Raw genomic sequence first — 22,193 nt, 5'->3', positions numbered from 1 at the left:
AGTTGTGGCGCAGGTGTTGTATATCAGTGCAGGGTTGAGTGAAGCTGACGTGGCAGCATTTCCACCTAATCCCTTGATGCACTCTTCGAGGAAGGCTGTACTGTAAAGTGACAGAAAAGGTCGACCTTTCGTTCTTCACCATGTTAAAACTGTGCAAATTATGATATATTTGGCTTGGTTGTTCCTCAGGGCTTATTGATGAAATGTGTTGGGCAAGTTACTTTGAAAATGTAATTTATTTCATATAACCAGTTACATTCTTTTAGAAGTAATGTTACTTAAAAACATTAATCTCCGTGTAGAGTAATAGGGTACTTATTATACTATTTTTGAGTTACTTTCACCAAAATGAATTTAGAATTTTAAATGGATGAAGGTCATGGTGTTTCACAGCAGCTTATCAAAGCACTGGAGCTCCAGTTTGTTACAGTTCATTTCAAATCCAGTGCTGCGCAGGTCTGATCCATTCATGCATTCACATACAGTGGTTACCACTTTGTATTAAAATCTGCTGCTTATATTAATAATAGCATGATGATATAAAACAACCCGTCCCGTGTTAGGAGTGCATGTCGCTGACAGAAAGAAAGAAAGAAAAGGGAAAAAAGATAGATAAGCAGTGTACACCTCACATATTTATTTCTCACAGTTGCGCACACGTTTGGCTGGCATGCAGAAGCACCGTCTGTGTGTCTGTGTGTCGAGGGTGCGAGCCGCAGCTTCAGCTGCTCAGGTAGAGAGGCTGTGTAGCCCGGTGTGTTTTTTCGCTGATTCGGTTCTGCAGGTTCTCTGCTGGTACACTGGAGACGGGGATCAAGCAGTTTGTCTCACTCGGGATAGATTGTGCTTTTTTGGTTCATAGTTTATGATTGACGTGCGATTTATTCGCGTTTAGAGGAAATAAATTTCCGTTATAACGGAAACGTGGGCACAGTTATCTATACAAAATACACAGACTAACTAACTAACTGATTGACTAAGATAAACAACTGAAAATTGAAAAAAAAATTAGCTTGCACCGTTAGCTCTGGTAAGGGAAAGCATGAGGGAAAGCGGCTGACCGGAAGTCATGCACAAAAAAACGGAAGTTGATCACTATTTACTTCCGTGTTTGAAAATAAAGTGGATATATATACATATATATATATAGCTAAAAGCTCTGCTGGTTTTCTACCCGGACTATAGAGGGAATCACCTTGTTGTTTACAAGGCGATTCCCTCTATAGTCCGGCCGGACGGATGAGTCATGGTCTTGTAAAAGATTATGTTTGTTTCTTTTAGTTGGCGAGAATGTGTCGCCGCAAATGCGACAAACATCCACTAACTTTGACGGCGTTTTCTGCGAGCACGGCTGAGCCATTTTGTACCGCTACACGTGTTTCTAGTGGGACTATGTTTACAAGCACAAGAGTTCAGCGAGCCACCAAAGGACCGCCATGCAGATTTACTATTGGTTCTGCAACGTAGGGAGTTTTTTTAAACTCTGAAATTGTATCCGCCCATCTAAACACAAAATCAGGGAGAAAGTCATCAGTCTTTAGTTAAGCAAAGCGTCTAAAGACTGACTTGTGAGTCTAGGTCGTAAGAAAAGTGACTCTGGCTCTGAAAAGACTTGCCTATTTTTGTGGTTTTCCCTGGTCATAAATCACAATTGATTATCAACAAAGTTGCCACGGAGCATCGGTGGCTTAGTGGATGGAGCGGACGCCCACGATCTGACGCTGTGTCCCTAATACAACGGCGGTGGGTTCCAACCCGGCCTGCAGCCTCCCGCACATGTCGTTCCCTCTCTCCCCATAACATTATGCTGTTTTGCCATTAAAGGCAACAAAAGCCCAAAAAATAATCTTAAAAAAAGAGGAATTCCACAGAGCTGTAGGTTTGTGAGTGTTAATCAGAAATTGATCTACGTGGATAAATGATACATGATATAATGATTCATGAATACTTTTCATATATTCAAAGATTCCGCGGTGTGATTGGCTCATTTATGGGACTCAACATCCCATAATAGCTCCATCTGAAAATAGAGGAGATTATGTGAATCGGAAGTCATTTCACAGCAGTTCAGCAATTCAGTTAACCTCAGCCTAATATTGACAGTATGAAGTAAGTATAAGCAAAACTTTTACCAGTCTCTACCATAATTTTGTGTTTGATTTTGAGTTTCTGCCCATAGCGTTTGGGCGAATAAGAGGACACAGCAAATTATATTAAAATATATGAACACTGTTAAGATATAAAAATGTTTCTATATTTTCTGTATATTAGACACATATTAACTTTTTCACATTACATAATATCACCTCATATTACCTATTAACACGCTCTGCCACTGAGAATCACGTTATCTGCACTCCATTGATGATGGCTTGTGGTGCTTGCCGTGAACGAGCTTCCCTCAAGCTGAACATACTCAGAGTTGATTGAACTGATTCTGATCAGCTGTTCTGGAACCGAAAACTCGGAGTTTCTCAGGTCAGGCTCAGTCAACCCGGAGATCAGGATTAGGCTCAGAGTTTGTCGAGCCTGCTTTCTGAAATAGGGCCCTGGTCTGGTTGCCAAGCATTTCTTTTTTTCTAAAGAAGCTCTTGGATGCATAAAACTGGGTTGTTGGCTACCTCATATTATGTGTCTATTCCTCAAATACCCTGTAAGTTATTCATATTCCAAGTAATATAACAAGTGATATTCATACTGGTTCAAATAAACAATTTGACAGTATTTCAGCATCTTTCCTGAGCAACAGTTTTGTGTGAAAGGAATTAAAGGCCTATCCCAAATAAAGACCTAGCAGAGCCTGAGGGCATTGAGATGTCCCAGACTGAAACTATTCTATATGGAAACAAATTCTGATCCAACTCCAATAGAAGAAAAACCCTATGAATCAAATGTTACATGAGAATCTGTCCAAACTAAAAATAGTCTGCCTACCAAGTTAACTAAAATGTGATGTAATGGGAGTTTTGAGAGTGGTGCATCAGTGATTCAGTGGTAGCCCACTGAGGAATACCAGGAATTCTGGGGGAGTTTGTCCGAGGCAGAAAGAGCAAACTGGTGTTTGCGTCTATTAAAGCCGTCCTCTGGACAACGACAGAACAGCAACAAATCACCCATATAGGGTTTATCCAGAAATAGCAATTGGGAAATTTACAGTCCCATTAAGACCATTGTCACCACTTCTGACTGATCCTGTGTCTGTGAGGGTGATATCATGTAGTGATGAATGAATGATGCAGAGTCTGAAATGGGTCATTATTTCTTGCCATTTTTATTCCTTAACTGGTGTGTGAGGCTGGAAATGTGGATTTAATGCCCCCTAACCTGAATGTTACCTCATATAGAAGCCTGTGCTATGTAGATATCTGAAGCAATGAGAAACACTAACACTGCATTACAGTTCAAATATCTATTCAACATGCAGTACCTGTACATTATAAGTTCCAATCCCTCACATGATAACAGCCAAATCATCCATTAACAGTGGCTTTCATAGATGGCATTTATGTATCTCTATCTTAAACAAGTCCTTTCTATCCTTATCTGGTTGCTACAACAGGCTTCCCTTACAAAGCAGAGGCTCTGTGTGCTATGATAAAATGGCCCAGTCGAAATAAAACACAAGCTCCATTGTAGTAAAAAAAATAAGGGTGAGATAAAAACCCTGAGCAACGTCAAGGTCATTTCCTGCTGGGTGAGAAAACAAATTGGAGAGAGGATTGTGAGATCCTCCCTGCACTAACTGAAGGGCAGCAGGATGAGCTGGTCTCTGACTATTAGTGTGTGTGTGTGTGTGTGTGCGTGTGTGTGTGTGTGTGTGTGTGTGTGTACTCACCATCTCTCGGGAAATGATCTCTCAGAGCATCAGAGTGTGCTCTCTGGTTTTTAATAGCTGTTTTAAAACTCAGAGCACACAAAGTGGAGGTGCTGCTCAGAGTACTAAACACAAAAATGGTACAGCGTGTCCAAAATGGCGACCTCATATGTAACGAATGATGTGGGATTGTGGCCAATGCCACAATATCTCCCACTTAGCAAGAAGAGTCACCAAAATATCAACAAAGCACTGGCAAAATGGCAACAAACAGGAGTCACAGAAGTAGCATAATTATCTCTGCCAGGTGCAAGTCTAGACAGGATCGTGTGTTTGGACGTGTGTGTGCGTGGATATGTGTATCCGTCCGTCTGCAGCTTGCACACTATTGGACCAATTAGCCTCATATTTTGTCTGCATGTGTATGACTGTACAGTATCTCACATAAGTGAGTACACCCCTGCCATTTTTGGAAATATTTTATTATATCTTGTCATGGGACAACACTATAGAAATGACACTTTGATATAACTTAAAGTAGTCAGTGTACAGCTTGTATAGTAGTATAGATTTACCTTCCTCTGAAAATTAATCAAAACACAGCCATCAACATCTAAACAGCTGGCAACATAAGTGAGTACACCCCACAGAGAACATGTCCAAATTGTGCCTAAAGTGTCAATATTTTGTGTGCCAACCATTATTATCTAGCACTGCCTTAACCCTTTTGGGCATGGAATTCACCAGAGCTCACAGGTTGCTTCAGGAATCCTCTCCCACTCCTTCATGATGACATCATGGAGCAGGTGGATGTGAAGACACCTTGCACTACCCCACCTTCAGCTTGAGGATGCCCCACAGGTGCACAGGTGAGTTTAGGGCTGGATACATACTTGGCCAGTCCATCACCTTCACCTTCAGCTTCCTCAGCAAGGCAGTTGTCATCTACTAGGTGTCTTTTGGCTCATTATCATGTTGGAAAACTGCATTGCAGCTCAGTTTCTGAAGGGGGGCGATCATGCTCTGCTTGGAATTCATGTTTCCCTAAATGAACCGAGCTCCCCAGAGCCATAGGCTCTGTAGGCAAGAGACAGTTTGGTGCTCTTCACCAAGGTGCCACACATGCTGAAAGAGCACCAAGACAACTGTCCCTTGCCTACAGTCAAGTGTCATCATGTAGATGTTGATGGCTGTGTTTTGATTAATTTTCAGAGGAAGGTAAATCTATATTACTATCCAAGCTGTACACTGACTACTTTAGGATATATCAAAGTGTCATTTCTATAGTGATGTCCTATGACAAGATATAATAACATATTTCCAAAAATGGGAGGGGTGTACTCACTTATGTGAGATACTGTATGTTTGAAGAACTCTCATAGTTGCAGTGGTTCTTAGTTGTTGAAAAATCTGTTTTATTGACCGTTACATACCGTCACTGACTGCTGACTCCTCACTCCTCCTAACTGGCCAGTGCAGGCTGCAAGTTTTCCGGAGATCATCTTGGCTGAAAACAACAAGCCTTACTGTCTGTTGCAGACCACATTTAGCCTCCTTTAGTTGTGTTTATTGTTTCACACAATGTCTACAAACTCTAGTCCTGCTATCATGAGGTGCACAGAAAAAAAATGCAAAGTGAGCTTGCTTGATTAACCGATAATGTGTGTGGGCACATATAGTATACTTTGAACCACATGCTGCAGGCCGTCTAAAATCAGTCCGACTTTGGAAATGCCTGCCCTTACCCCTTCGTTTTGCATATTCACGCCTCCAAATGGAGGTTTTTCTATAGCGAAGTTCAAGTAATATTATTACTTTACTTAGTACCCCCAGCCAACAGTAATTCATTACACTTTTCATTATCTTACTTTTCCGTTACACCGCATAAAACTGATATTTGCGTACCTCTCAAAAATTCAGATGTGAGCCTCTGTGTGAATGCCTGGGTAAACTCCAGTAGTGTAGCTGAGACTAAATAACATTGCTATTTATTTTTCTTTTACCTGGGGTCTTCAGTTGTCTGTGACCGGTATTTTCCCAAGTATCTGCCTGAAAGACGGAAAGTCACTCATGGAGCAACATTTCATCCACCACATATCGAGCCACAAGCTTTATTACTTCTTTGTAGCCTGCAGCTCTCCATGAGTAAAATCCAGTTTTGGTTGTTTAGCCAGTGTGGGGCTATAGCCAATCTCTGCAGCTGAGGAGGGCTCACCTTTGATAGGATGTATTTCCCGGAGCTCCATGTTGTCATGCTGCTACTCAGAGTACTTTTTTTATACATTATATATATATATATATATATATATATATATATATATATATATATATATACATATATATATACACATATATATATATATATATATATGTATATGTATACACACTTTATTAATCCCCAAGGGGAAATTCAATTTTTCATTCTGTTGTTAATTACACACAGGTCCCAACACACACACATGCACAAACAGGACCTATAAATGCACTGAGTGGAGAGATGTCAGAGTGGGGCTGCCCATGACAGGTGCTCCGAGTAGTGGGGGGGAGTTCAGTGCCTTGCTCCTCGGCAGTGCCCAGGAGGTGAACTGGCACCTCTCCAGCCACCAGTCCAGCCTCCATATTTTGGTCCGGACGGGGACTTCAACAGGTGACCCTCCGGTTCCCAACCCAGGTCCCTATGGACTGAGCTACTGCTGAGAGTAGCTGAGGTGATTCAGACCAGAGGTCTGAGGAAGTGTTTTTTGCAGTGGAAAGTTTTAATTATAGTACAACTACCTGCAGCAACAGTGTTCTTGTCATCTTTCCTCCTGACAAAATCGAAATAATGGGCATATTTCCAGGTGCTAAGGTAAACGTCATCCTCCAATCTAGCTTGCTGCTTTGAGACTTGCATGTGCAGCGTGACGATTACGGAAATTAATCCACTAATGTGATTGTTGTATTTTAAGTCAGTAATGTTGTAATGAGTTGTGTGGTTTTGGAGTAACTGTAATGTTATTCCTAAAGTTTTACCAATAATAAGTTACACTACTCTTTACTGGAAAAAGTAATGTTATTACTGTAACGCATTACTGCCCAACACTGCCCCCATATCGCATTCCACCCCCTCTGACAGCATATGACGCCCAAAATTAAACTCAAGTCTACGAGGCACCACTAGTGGGCTGGTAATGGAGCAGTGTTCTTTTTTATTTGATGAGTAGTTTGATTGGTTAATAGTGTGAAACTTAAGTTGTGAACGAATTGCAAGTGTCCATGCTTTACTATCAATAGTAAATGTAATTGTGATAACACCATTGCTCCCATTGTTTAAGTTTTAAGTTTCTAAGTTTAAATTTTGAAATCTTTAATCTTAATCTTTCCCCTTGACTGCTGTAACACTGGAATTTCTCAATTATGGGATCATTAAAGGTGTGTCTTGTCTTGTCTTGTCTTGTCTTGTCTTGTCTTATGGTCACATCTGTTCATGTAAACTTCATTGATGTCTACTAATGACATATCTGGGTGTTTAAGGGTTGCCCCATTTCAAAGACTTCAGCCACTACAACATGTTCCTGTGTACTGAGGGGCAAAAGGGCTCGTGAAAACAAGGGCAAGGGGTAAAAATAAGAAATGGGACTGGGCCTTGGCCTCAGTTAAAAGAAAGGCCGCATATTTTCTATACTGAAAGCAGATGACACTCAAACACTCACACCAACTCTGTAATAGTATGTTCCTCTACCTCATTTTGTGATGAATTTCATGTTCCAAATCAATAATTTTCTAATGAGTGAAAAAAAAGCAAGCAGAATTTTAGATATTTTATTCTTTGATGGCTTATAGTCATTGTTTACAGTCCAATGTGGATATAGAGGTATAAAAACATCATGACTACAAAATAAAACATTAAGCATTCTCATTTAACCTTGTGTTATTCTCAAGTGTCACATGTAAAACTCTTGATTTTAAGGCGTTCGGCCATACACAAAGCTGATGCCTACAGCTGAGTCTGTCTGTTTCGGATTAGTCTTTACTACTTAGGAGCCTTCAGGGCCACAGCTTCTGATTTTTCCTGCGCAGACGGTCACTGTGATTGGTCACGCAGCTTCCCACTCAGCTCCTGCAGGTCTGTGATGACTTGTTCCAGAGCAGTGACACTGTCCTGCAGCTCACCATGGATCTGACCCGTGGCCACATCTATATGCATTTGCTGGAACAGAATGCAGAAGAAAAAGATGAAATATAATAATTTAATGCATTGAAGGGTCAACATTGTTTATCATTAATATTTCACTCATTAACAGTGAATGTTTTGGATGTTACATGGTGTAAATTAGTTATTTCTTAGGTTATGCTAGTAGAGCTACCTTTAATATTACTGTATTCAAAAATAATATGTGACATTTTAATATTTCAAATTTAATATTCAGATTGAGACAGACAGAGATATAATCATCTAATCATCTGGATGTGACAAGGAAGAGGAGGCAGCCTGTGCTGGTCAGTGTATTTTACAATATGTGGGTTACATATTGTGGTGGGAAATCTGCTGTACTTCTTTATAGCACAAAAAAAAATATCAAATATTATCAAATATTTGATATTTGACCAAGTATTGTAAACTTCAGTTCTAATAAGAGAGTAGAGTATATAATGTGTATGGAACATAAATAATATGTGCCATACACACTGATCATTAGTTAAAGGTACTCACTGAAAAAAACTTAAATTACTGCCAGAAAAGTGTTTTTGCAAAATTTTATATCACAGTGAAGTTGATCTTTGACCTTTTGGAAATAAAATTTCATCACTTCATCATTTTATCGTATTATATGCTTGTGGGAAGTTTCATCATAATTAGCACATGAATTCCTGGGTTTTGGCAAAAAACATCTTTAGTGAGGTCACAGTGACCTTGACCTTCCACTATCAAACAAAATCAGTTCATCCTTGAGTCCAAGTTAATATTTGTTTGATGACCTGTGATGTTCCACAAGGTTCGGTATTGGGACCTTAGTTATTTATACTTTATCTAAATGATATTTGTATGGTATCTAATATGTTGAAATTTGTAACATATGCTGATGATACAAATTAATTTTGTTCAGGTGATGACATGAAAGAGTTATTAAAAACAGTAGAAAGGGAATTGATCATGTTGGAAAAAAATGGTTTGCTGTTGATAAGTTTGGTGGTATTAGGGCTAATTGTGAAATAAAACTGAATTTAAATGGTGATGAAATTGAAAGAGTATATGAAACAACATTTTATAGAGTGATTACAGATCATAAACTATATTGAAAGCCACATATAGAACATATTAAATGGAAATTATCCAAGTCTACTGCTGTTCTTTATAAAACAAAGGAGTTGTTGAATAAGAAATGTTTGTATATATTGTGTTGTTCACTTGTAATGCCATATATGTCTTACTGTGCTGAAATTTGGGGAAATAGATATAAAACAAATACAGACCCTATAATCAAACTTAAAAAAGAGCTCTTAAAATAATACATAAAGCTGGTTATCACGAATCTACTTATCAACTGTTTATAGCATCCTACACCTTAAGAATTCTAGACATTGTGTATTTAAAAACATTGGCAACACTGAGTTGTGAACAAAAGCCTTCCCATCTGTATTCAATCATTTTTTTAATTAAGAGAGGGAAATTATAATTTGAGATTGTTTATTAATGAAACATCTAAAATTAGAACCAATGAAAAATACTGATGTGTTTCATTTTAGGGAGTCGAACTATGGAATGTACTCAGTGCTGATTTGAAGTTGTGTAGCTCTCTGTTGAGTTTCAAAAAAGCCTTATAATGTAAAATGATCAAGGATTATTATGTATAATGATTAAAATATAAAATAACCCAGGATTATAATTTAGAGTACAATTTGTTTATTTTCTTTCTTTGGTATTGTTAATATTCTGAGTTTTCCTTTGGTTAATATAGGACAGGCAAAAATAAGCCTGGGGCTTCAGCCTCTTTCTTTTTCAGTTATTGACTGTAAGAAAATTTGTGTGAAATAATCTTTGTTTCTCCAGATGTATGTAACTGAAATAAAAACTGTTCATTTATTCATTTGTGCCAAATTTGAAGAAATTTCCTCAAGATGTTCTTGAGATATCATATTCATGAGAATGAGACAGATGCAAGGTCAAAGTGACTTTGACCTTTGACCACCAATATCTAATCAGAAGTGGAATTTTGTACCAAATTTTAAAAATTCCCTCAAGGCATTCTTGAGATGATGCATTCATGAGTATTAGAGGCAAAGTCACAGTGACCTTACCTTTGACCCATGACCACCAAAAACTAATCAGTTCATTGTTGAGTCCAAGTGGACGTTTGTGCCAAAGTTGAAGAAATTCCCACAAGCCAAACTTGAGATACTGCGTTCATGAGAATGGGGCGAACAGATGGACAACCGAAAAACAAATTTCTTCTGGCCATGGCTATTGCCGGTGTGGAGACATAAAGAAAATAAATTGCTATAAAATATGTGCTAAACTCGTGGATTATACTCACACAACTCGTGCAGTATAATCCAAGTCAGTGTGTTTCCAAGTGGAAACGCACTTACTGTTAGTGTGATCACTCTGCTGATGGAAGGCTGAGAGAGACCCAAGTCATCACTGGTGCACTGTTGCATTTTTCCAGTTTTCCAGATATCTTAGTCTTGTGACCATATCATTGGTAATGTGTGCATATCCCTAATGAGATTGACTGCACATACTCTCACTGCATGATCTAATCTGTAGCATTTCATTAACTCACTGTCACCCAGTGTTGGGAGAACATTTCTCCAACTTCTCCATCTCACCACCATTTTTCTCCTCCGCTTAAGAAACTCTTAAGTCTCTTAAAAGTCCTCCTCCCTACTGTCTTTCACCTTAGGAGCTGTTTTAAGGGCTAAAACACTTTGTGAATAACGTCTATCTTTACAAGAACCTAGTCTTAACTTTAAGGGGAAATTTTAAGAAAATGTCACAATACTAAGAATTTTCTTAGAATTTCATCACTCAAAGCAACTCTTAGTGCTAGGAAGCTTTGTGAATACAGCCCCTTGGTGCTTGTAAACCCTCATGTCCACCATTTGTCTTGATGGACTTCAATGATGTGATCTAGTAAAAAAAAAAAAAAAGAAAAAGAAAAGAAAAATGTCAACATGCATGTTGACATCACTGAATGGATGGTTGATGTGAGCTACCTACTGCGACTAGTGTTTACCTGTGTGTTGTGCATTACCGAGTGGAGATTAAGAACCAATGAGGTTTTATAGCAAAACTTGGAAGCCTGCACGTGATAGTTCAATGCCAGTCACTGCAACATCATCAAGCAGTGAGGAAGCTGACATCTAAAGCTTGCAGTGTATCTTCTGCTATACTTTCTGTGCAGTGTTGAATGTCTTCAACATTTTTTTCTTGAGTATGTGGTCAACATTTCCTTAAAGACACTGAGGCGGCCCTGTTCAGACTCAAGATGCAAGAAAAAGCAATAAAACACAGTGACGTCTTGACGCCATGCACTCTACCATTAGCCATGAGTCATGGAAAACAGGGGCATGAGGGGGTAGTCTTCAGGGTGAGCAGTGAACTGTGATTGGTAGACTGTACCTTAGCTTTAGTGGCCAGACTCTTGAGGCTGAGGCGGGTGGATGAGAGCATCTGTACAGCTTCTGTTGGATTAGCCTTCTTCTTACAGCAACTGATGGTCACTGAGAAACACAGAGATTGAGACAATGGACCAAACCCGTTAGATTAGTTGCTATGTACTCAGTATATTTCACCTTTATGGATGTTTTTATTTTATTTTACCATGTAAAAAAAAACAAAAAAAAACCCAGCTCTGAATGTGTCGGCACTGTTCATCTCCAAAACAAAATAGTGAATATATATTGACAAAAAAATGTGCTAAAGTTTGAGTGAAACATATGTACACAGACGTATCTGATAACATTATGTGCAGTATTTAAACATGATTGACTCCCCAGTGGCGGTCCAAGCACATTTGGTGCCCTAGGCGATCCCCCCTTTGACATGCAGTGAAAGTACTACGTATTTATTACCAAAATGCAAATAAACAACCTATCTAACAATTAAAAATAAGACAGAAATATGTGCTAATTTGCTTTCAGTAACATGTGTATTGTGCATGTGTTATAATAAACATAAAGCAATAAATAATAAAAAGAGAATCACAAATTAACTTGTACAGAAGAATACACAATAAAATAACATATGACATTGTAAAATAACAACATGTACAAATTAACTTTCAAATCGAACATGTTTAAAATTTGGCTTTTATATTGATATTGTTTTTGTTGTTAACACAAAAAATACCATTAGAACAATTCCAGAGATGCTGTTATAAATATAACTTCTAAACTTCATGATTTTAATATTTGAAATTTTCATCTCAAAGTAAATCTTGATGAAAGGGACCTGTATGTCTGCTCAATAATTGTGTACAGTCTTAGATGGTGGGCAGGGTTAGGGTTTGAGCGGTCAGGTTTGTTTCAAATATTATTATACTGTATATATCTTAGTTTATACATATTCAACTAATTAATGTAAAGTCTACATTCTATATTTATTCTACATAATGCAGCTTATAATTTATATTACTCTGTACATTACTGCACTTTTTGCACCTCTAGTTAGATGCTTAACTGCATTTCATTGTCTCTGTACTTGTTCTCTGTACAAGGACAATAATGATAAATCTTATCTCATCTCATCTCATCTATATTGAACTAAGAAAAAATAATTAACAATGTAACCCCCAGTGGAGATGCATCATGTGGAGGTTAGGGTTAAATTGTTCAAATGTCCATTTAAAATGGAGATTTTGTTATGATGGAGATAGAGTGCACCATGGGTGTTTATCCCCTAACAGACTTTCATTATCAATTAATCTACTGATCTTTAGTTAGTTTAGAAATTAGAGATTGTGATCTCTAAGATTGTGAAAGAGTTCCCAGAGTTGATGGTGAAGTCTGATTTTCATCCAACCTTAAACCTAAAATTGTCAAAATCTTCATCTTCACAATTGTTGATTCATTTACTTTTGATTGATTTATCCACTGATGGATTCACTATTTCCACACTTTATATCAGTAGAACCACTTCATCCTGTACATTTCTTAAACTGGTGCCTTCACAAGTTTTCCTATTCACACAGTGATAGCTTTGATGACAGCAGCTGGTCTGAGGGCAGTATAGGTCGAATTGTTGCAGTGCTACCCTCCTACATCTGAATGTTGAACAGGTTTCTCCCGCACAAAAGGAAAACTAGCTGTTTCCTGTCTCCTGCTTCGGTCACTGTCTCCTCCCTGGCAGTGCAGCCTGTCTCTGCCCAAGTTGTGACTATAAAGGTCAACCTGTCGTGATTTATGAAGGTACTTCCCTCCTGTTCTAATTTATCTGTCCTTTGCTTTCTTTCCTTTGGAGGATTGTAGTCTGTGTGGACACAGCACCCACACCCACGATGGGGTCAGTGGAGCTGAGTGGAATGTGTTGTGCAGGGTGCAGGTTGAGATATGGAGACACTTATCATTGTACCCTTAAACTGCACTGTGGCATCCTGCTGTAATACTTATATACTCAGAACAGATATGCTAAAAGTCAGTATTCCTCTATCAAAAAGTGACAATGATCAATTTTCTGAGCCTTTCTTGTTTTAGTGGGAAAACCTAAGAAACTGCATTTAGGCCCCAAAAAACTTTGCTGACAACCTAAATAATGATTAATATCCATCAATATCAAATCTGGTGACTTTTCATGATCATGGATTGAAATGCGCCAGCTTTGTTTGAGTCATCAAAAAAAAGCCAAGTTTTTTTCTATGTACTTTACTGATTCACAGCTTTGGTAAAGTAATTGAATTTAGTCCAGGAAATGTTCTCAAATTCCTAAAAAGGTCTCTGGGTTACTGGAAAAGTTCCAGGGGCTCCAGAGGCCTCATTTATAACCATTTCTGTACGCACAAAAAAGGGCTTGAAATGTGAATACGCCATTGTAAAAGCATAAATTGTGATTTATTAAAAAAAACTTGATGAGGAAATGTGCGTAAATTTAAGGAAACTCTGACCCATGCATACGCACATGTGAAATTGGTGACACAGATATTGAGGTGGTGAACTGAAACCAGATTATGGAGATTAGATGTGAGAGGAATCATTTTACGTATAATGATCTCTCACACATTTACAGTCACCTCATATAACACGTTTCTTATAGACCCACCTTATAAACATCCAAAAGCAGCAGTGTTATTTGTGTTCCTGCCAGTGAGACAGTCCTTTTCCATAAGCACCTTTTGATTGCAAAAGATAGAACACCTTAAATCTCAAATCAAATTGTGCTCAATATTTTATTAGCGCTGTCTGAACATGACATTCCCCACCAACCACTGGAGCACAGAGGAGAGGGGCGCTGCTGTCACTCATGGTCAGCTGTTTAGAGCACTGTGTGCAGGTGGATGATGTCAGGCTGTGGCAGGTGACAGGATTCAGGAATGTTTGGCTTTCCTTTACCCAATAATAATCGTGAATATACTGAGTGATTATCACCTCAACCACATTAACCAGGCTAACTGATGAAATTGACGTTGTCTGTTGTAGAAATCCAAGATAACATCAAACAGCATTAAATAAATGCAGTACACTGTGTCAACAGTTTTCAGTAATCTCCTCTAATACTGTGCAGATATCACAAAGTACCATTTTAGTTTTCACATCGTTTTTGTGAGTAAAACAGCTGCAGGGAACACGAGTGTGCGGTCAGGCGCACTCACAGAGCACACTGGAGACACTGTGGTACTCTGCTTCTCACTCGGCATATTTCAACACCTGCACATATGGATGGTGTAAATTAGCAAAGATGTCAGGGTGCAATTCTGTTTTTATGGCATCCACTTTCAGATCTGACATTTAAAAAAAAGGTAAGGTAGTGTCCTGTTTGATGAACATACATTTACTAATGTGTATATACGCAAACATTTTGTGTAAATTAGAGATTTATAAATGAGGCCCCAGGTTTAGGTGTTTTTACAATAAACTGGTCACTAAGTATTGATTATGATGGCTAACAACCCTTGGTACCAGGGGTCGCGTTAACCGGATATTCTCGGTCATTGACCGGTTTTTTACAACAATGACCGGAAAATCTGAAGGCCGTCAGTCATTTGACCGGTTGCAATTACAACCGCTGCCCACTTGGCTGCGGAGTGCACAGTCAGTGGTTTAAGTGGCTGCCGTTTTCACACTACAGAGAAAAAGCCATTCATCTGCTTCATGTAGTGTTGTTAACATAACGGCCTGGACACACCAGATGCTTTAGTGCCGCAGAAGTCCTGCGAGTATACTCGCAGGCGCTTGACTGTCCACACAGGCAGCGCATTTCTCCTGCACTCTCCGCGCCGGTTAAACATCGACTCCACTCGTCTGTTCCCGTCAGTACTCGTTTTTTCACATCAACAGCTCATTTTAAACATGGGTAAGTCCATATTTTCATCGCTTTTTTATAACGTAATAAGTTAATGACAATTTGTCATTGCAAGTCCATGTATTGAGCGTGTTGGATTAACACTGAATGAATAGGGCATACTGTTCTGACCATTTTATTTATGTAGTCTGTAGGCTCAGTGACACAAAATTAAAATTGTAATGAAGTGATTAGGCTATTGAAAAATGTGTTCGATTATGCACTGTTGTGTTATTTTAAATTATAAACATGGTATTCCCTCACGTTCCTCAGTGCATGCTGTTGTTATTTTATTTTGAAAATTGGCCGGATTCTCTTGTCTTTTCTGTGTCCGACTTCCTGTTTGGTACGATCCGCTCTATCCAGCTTGACAGAAGCGCTCACGGCTCACGTATAGACCAGACGCCGAACTGAAGCGCTGTGGTGTGTGGATGTCTGTTCATCTTTTCGTTCATGTCCTTATTAATGCAGACTTTATAACTTGCTTGTTGGATTTATGAAAACGAACGAATGAAAACTAAATGTCTTTGAATATCTTTATTATCATTTAAAAATGAAAATTAAAATGACCGGTAAAAATAGATTATGACCGGATTTTTACAACCCTGTCGGTCAAAATGACCGGCGACGAAAAAATCTAGCTCAACCTCTGCTTGGTACACCATTTCTGTCAGCAATACAAGGTAGTAAGCAGGTCTTCCCCTTAACGTGACCTTTGGGATCGTAATCTCCTCTTAGAAAGTATTCTGAAATGGTTTAGTCATGGCAAAAGTGAGACTCTGTAGCCAGAGATGGGCAGTATTTCTATTACTTGTATTTAAAATACGTATTTCAATTACATTTGAGTATTTTGTAATTTGTATTTGATAAGGCCAATAAAAAGCAAATGTAATTTGAAACAAAATACTTTTGAGTGGAGTAATTTTGTATTTAAAATACTCAAAATACTTTCTCCACGAATCAAAAAACAAAAATAATAGGCTACACAAGCTTATAATATTAGATGTAACAATATTTTTTACTTTTTTAAAAACATATATATTTTTATCTATATGTTTTTTAAACTTGGGCCATTCAATGTGCCCTTCAATGACCTAGTGGTCTGTTTTATTGGACTGTGCGTAACATAGGAAATTGTATGTTGTTGTGGTTGATGCTTGGGATGAGTATGCTACAAATGAATTGCCTCACGTGGGATCAATAAAGTTGTCTGTTGTTGTCAGTGGTTGGGTCTCAAGAACCAAAATAGACACCATCCCACTGGCCAACAAAAGAGACAAATGTATAGGCTACTCACTTGCTAAGTTAGTACTTAAGTTAGCCTACCTGTTCACTTTTGTATTCATTAACCATTTATTTTTATTAATTTTTCTGTGCAGAGCTTGATGTTTTTATTTATATGACTTTTATAGTACACATAGGCCTAATGCTATTCATATGTTATTATCACAGTGTCTGTGACTATTGTATTTGTTGATACAAAAAAGTTTATGGACTGTTAAGTCTGGTTAATAAATATATATATAGCTATATATATATATATATATATATATATATATATATATATATATATATATATATATATATATATATATATATATATATATACACACACACACACACATACATACATAATCAAGTTGCTGTCTTTTAATGGCTTTTCTTAGTTACACTTAGTCCTGTGACTGTTCTGCCTTTTTGCGGGGTTCACCAGAGCTTTGTGTATATGCTATAGCCCAAACCTGAATACTCTGCTATACCTAATAGCGCAAATTTGCAGTAGTTGCGACCGCATTTGCTACTGTCACGCCATTAATGGATGAATCATGGTTGTTCTTTCTGGCATAGTTACTTGTGGTCTCTAGTTGCAGTATGCAAATTTTGAGCATTTTTGGTCAAGGACTTTTTGAGTTATTCATGAAAAGCTTTGTGGACCGACTGACCAACTGACAGAGTGACCTATAGAGCTGCGGGTATTTTCTGGATTTGAAAATACAAAATACATGTATTTTATTTTGATACATTTCTGGCACCAGTATTTTGTATTTTATTTTGATACATTTGAGGGGTATTTTGTATTTTGTATAAAAATACATTTTGGTGTATTTTTGCCCATCTCTGTCTGTAGCAGGGTATCAAAGATCATACATAAATGTTCCCTGGAATTAAACACAAAGCTTTCTGTGTGGATGGTGGTGCTCTTACCTTCACCCATATTGATGGCTTTCTTGATCACCTCCTTGAAGAGAGCAGGTTCTTTCTCCCAGCCACCAGTCTGAACCTTGCAGCGATGAGCCTTGGACAAGAACTGCAGAGCCTGAAAAACCACACAATAACACCACCATCATAGTACGTAGCTACACAGAAGTCAAGTGCAGTCATGGGTTTTGCTCATTTTGTGTTTTAAAGCTGACGACTCTCGGTCGATAGCGTGACATTTCATCTTATCAAATCAACCCAATCATTGCATGTCAGTACACTTTCAATGTTATCACTACTGGCACCAACCTTTTCGTTGTCCTCTGGGTCAGAGCTGTGTCCATCTCCGTACAGCAGAGCGTACTGCTGCCATATCTCAGAGTCACTGCTGTGGCGGGAACTGACCCGGCCCAAAAGCTCCTTCACTTTGGACTGCTGAGTCACTGCCTGCTCGCCATGACTGTCCATCAAGTTTTCAACAACTGCCCGAACCAGGATTTGTAGAATCTGCAATGGAGAAAAACAAATGGTACAAACATCAGATTTGTGTTAACAAAAGAAAAATCACAACTGATGAAGTCTTTATATGTGTCATTATATGTGATGTCATTGGGTTTGAATTACACATGCAATCCTTTAATTACTGTGATTTCAAAGCAGTATTGCTCAGCACTGCCAAAGAAACCAGTGAGGGAGTGGCAGGAAGGAAAGTAACTGGGTTTATGGGAAATGTGGTTTTAATTTTCACAAACACTTGCATGCATGATGGCATAATTATCCCTATCATGGTCACCCTAGTTTATGGTAATTACACCAATCTACCACTGTTATCTACTAATGATACACTTGTGTTGAAAGAAAAAGTCAACACACACACACACACACACAGGGCAGAAAACTGGCACTGCTCTCTAAAGAGTTGAAACTATTCATTTAATATTTCTGGTTACACCTCAATCAGAGGTTAAATCAGGAGCCCACCATCCTTGCAATGAATTCAGATGGCCTATTTCACAGGAAACAATTCAGCATGTAATTCACTCTCTTTACAACATGTCAGAGCTTGGTGAAGTTACTGCTAATCAGAGAACACTGTTGCTGCATAATACAAGTGTTCAGCTGATGAAACATGGGTTGGTTTTTATTGTGAAGCATTCATAGAAAGTGTGTTGTATTTGACATTACAGTTAGCACTGACCCTGATTGTCATCTACAAAACAAGTCATTTTCAGCACTTTCAACAACTACAATTATTCTGTTGTAATCTGGACACAGTTGCTGCTCATCAAGTGTTTGCTATAGTATTAAACTGCATGTGTGACCACTGTCAATCAACCAGGATGGAAATTGTAAGGATTACAATTTATAAGAAATGCTGATAATGGAGGGTGCCTTTAAACACAGAGATACTCAAAAGCATGAGTGAGAGTCAATGCATAGGTTAAGTAGATGGGAGGGTGAATCCACCATTGTCACCCTTTAATACCAACCCTCTCTCTGAGGGGTCGCTCTTTCAAATTTTTCTCCCTCCCACCACCCCCTTGTCTTCTTTTAAAGGCAAAGTGAGTAAGATTTAAGCCCCGTATCCACCAAGCATGCAATACAGTTCAGTTTGGTACACATTTTGTGAAAAGTTTTGGATGGTACCAATACTGTAGAACCGTTCCTTATGGTCCCCAGTATTGGTCACCCCTCTGTTAGGGGGCTAAAAACACTGCAGTTCATTGTTTGGTCAATAGAGGATGGTCACCCTTACTCAAGGCTGAGTTGTGGCTGGTTTAGAAGCTTTTATGTGACCACTGTCCATACCCTGGCAAGTTTTTCAAACATATTAGTCAACTATAAAATGAAAGGCTACAGAGAAGATACAACTTTTAAAGTGGAATGTTTACTTGTAATGTAACTCAATACATGAGGTGATGGTTTGAAACACACCTTAAATGTCAGTATGACAACTGCTACGGCAACACTAAACCCCTGTGCTTCCCTTAAAAGGACTAAATGCTCAAACCCCCAATTTTTTAATATTCCATAGAGAGAATCTCTCTCCAGCCTGTTCTTTTTGTTCTATAAAATGCTGGTGTGCAACCTCATTCTGTGGACAATAAACAAGGGGCGGACTTCCATCTGTGTCAAAGGTGGAGAGGAAATACAGCGAGTGCTGGACGGAGAAGTGAGTGACAACAATCCCGCCCACTTTTAAGAGTACTGTCTAAGGTGGAAATACGAAACAGATCCAGGGTCTAGGTACATGTCTGGGTTACTTTTGGTTCCAATTTGGAAAGTGTTTGATGGAAACAGGGCTTTAGTGGCATCTGCAGTTTGCAACCAGCTGAAACTTCTCCTGGTTAGAATTCCTTCAGTGTTCATTGTTCAGGAGGTTTCTACAGGAGTCTCTTCTTCTCCAAAACAAACACACCAGGTGATTTAAACTGGTAAAAACACTTACTAAAGCAAAACTGTATTTTCCGACGCTCTCATCAAGGAGGGGCTGCTTACTATGTTGGCCGATGTAAAAACACGAATGTCCCTATCTAGAGTCAGTGTTTGGTTTGTCCATTCTGGGCTACTACAGAAACATGGTGGTGCAACATGGCAATCTCCATAGACAAGGACCCACTCCCTTTGTAGATATAAACAGCTCATTCTGAGGTAACCAAAACAAGATTCTGATTTCAAGTGATTATACACTAAAGAAAACATATTCATTACATTATATTTTATTTCTGCCAATATACGCCTCTAAATCCTACATACTGGACCTTTAGAATATTATCCGTTCCAGCGGAGATCTGCTATCAATAAGATCTCCAACTTCCACCGGTAACAGAGGAATCACCTGTAGGGCCTCTTTGGTGAGTGACTGAGAGCCCTTTTACTGCAGTGACAATTAAGGTAAATCAACTGGAAGGCTATAAAGCACACTTACTTTGTAATGTCATGTCAGACGTCATGCAAGATGATGCAGAGGAGTTTTTACCACCCCCTCCTGCACATCTCTTCACACCTGAACACAGGCTGCCCGAAACTTGCTTCTCAAAAAGCGACAGGGGTGGGGATATATTCTATGTTTTTGACACAGAGGAGGCAAAAGGTACAGGTGTAAAGACCAACACACACACTGTAATATCTGCCAGAGTGTCTCTGATGTCAGTCTGTTTGATGTGACATTTCCTGTGATGAGAGTAAGACTAAATCCATAAATAGAACTCTGTCTGATGTACCCCTATGCTGTCCATCACTGTGAAGAAATGTGAAAGCTGAGTGGATGACTTTTCTGATTCCTGCTAGATCCAGTTAAAGTGTGAAATTAAGAGGACTGGTAATAACCTCTCTGTTGAGAAAAAAGGGAGAATAACACAAATGACAGGCCTGAATTTTCTATGAAGCTCATTTTGAAGTTTACTTTAAGATCACAACAATGACAAAGAGGAAAAACTCATTTTTTTTCCAATGGATTTTTTGTAAAGTGTCTACAGTATGTGTGAATGTGTGTGTGTGTGTGTGTGTGTGTTCTTTTGTATCCCATTTAATCCCATGAGGCATAGAGCTGGGCCATGTGACCCGCATCTCCTTTGAAATCTACCAGCCAGTCAAAGCACTTCTGTCACCAGCCCTTAGTCTACACATTCCATAGAGAGGAGTTCATGGTGGTCCCTGTCATAATCTCTTCTTTACTACTGCTCCAGCTCTGCTGCTGTGGGCTTAAAACAACCACAGGGGAAAAAATATGAAATAGAATAAGGCAGAAATGCAGCTTCTAAAAATGTGCCTGAGATCTGATTATGTAGTTAAAAGAGGGGAAGTGTCACCACTATTTCTACAAGGTTTGAGATGGATGGTAGTAAAAATAGAAGGGTAAAAATAGAATAGTCTTTTGAAGTAAAGAGACTACTTTTATGTGACGTTTTGACAGGTTTGTTTTACTGAGGAAGGCAGGGGAGAGGGGCCAGTGGTATATTTAATTAAAGCTGCACTACAGAAAGAGAAAATAGTGATGTAGAACAACATTTTGCTATAAATATACACTTTGATTTGGCACAAAATATCCAACACTAGAATGGTTGGTATAATTGCACCACAGTGTTCTTATTTACAGAAAAACATTTTAAATCTGTTACCTGAATATGTCATCTGACCGTCAATGTTCACCATTTGTTGGGTTAGTTTGAAAATGTCAGAATGCAGCCCTTCCAGCTGACACTGGGTGACAGGCGGGGTACACCCTGGACAGGTCGCCAGACTATTACAGGGCTAACATAGAGAGACAGACAGACAACCATTCACACTCACATTCACACCTACGGACAATTCAGAGTCATCAATTAACCTAACCAGCATGTCTTTGGACTGTGGGGGGAAGCAGGAGTACCTGAAGAAAACCCACGCTCACACAGGAAGAACATGCAAACGCCGCACAGAAGGGCTCCTCCACCCATGGCCTATTTCCTGTTAAGCGCCTCCTTGGTGAGATTTTCATTTATGAGAGAAATCTGTATTTCTGTCCCACAAGTTCTTAAACCAAATATACTGTTGACAGAGTCTTGGATATGACCTGGATATGTGCGCCAGATTTTAAGTCAATCAGTCTTACGGTGTGAGGAGATTGGCCTTTAAAAGACTGCGTTTTTTGGGTGTTAATTACAGTGCCACCATCTGGACAATTGGATTTATATTTTTGGGGAAGCATGTGCATATCATTTC

At 38.8% G+C, this 22,193-nt stretch overlaps 1 protein-coding gene across 1 annotated transcript in view; it reads right to left on the bottom strand.

Annotated features, from left to right (window-relative positions):
• Window positions 1-7,601: 7,601 nt before the first annotated feature.
• The window catches only part of ttc27 (tetratricopeptide repeat domain 27), a 122,425-nt gene continuing 107,833 nt past the window's right edge, over window positions 7,602-22,193 (bottom strand). Inside the window, exons 17-20 of the mRNA XM_033612370.2 lie at window positions 17,799-17,996; window positions 17,496-17,607; window positions 11,418-11,518; window positions 7,602-8,003 (exon numbers count right to left, since the gene is read on the bottom strand). Of these exons, the coding sequence (XP_033468261.2) occupies window positions 7,878-8,003; window positions 11,418-11,518; window positions 17,496-17,607; window positions 17,799-17,996 (537 nt within the window). The 3' untranslated portion in view covers window positions 7,602-7,877. The remainder of the gene's footprint in view (window positions 8,004-11,417; window positions 11,519-17,495; window positions 17,608-17,798; window positions 17,997-22,193) is intronic.

The sequence above is a fragment of the Epinephelus lanceolatus genome, chromosome 17 (assembly GCF_041903045.1).
Source record: "Epinephelus lanceolatus isolate andai-2023 chromosome 17, ASM4190304v1, whole genome shotgun sequence".
In the NCBI taxonomy this organism is placed as follows: domain Eukaryota; kingdom Metazoa; phylum Chordata; class Actinopteri; order Perciformes; family Serranidae; genus Epinephelus; species Epinephelus lanceolatus.
Note: the sequence above shows the minus strand (reverse complement) of the source record. Positions and strands in the feature narration are given on the sequence as shown.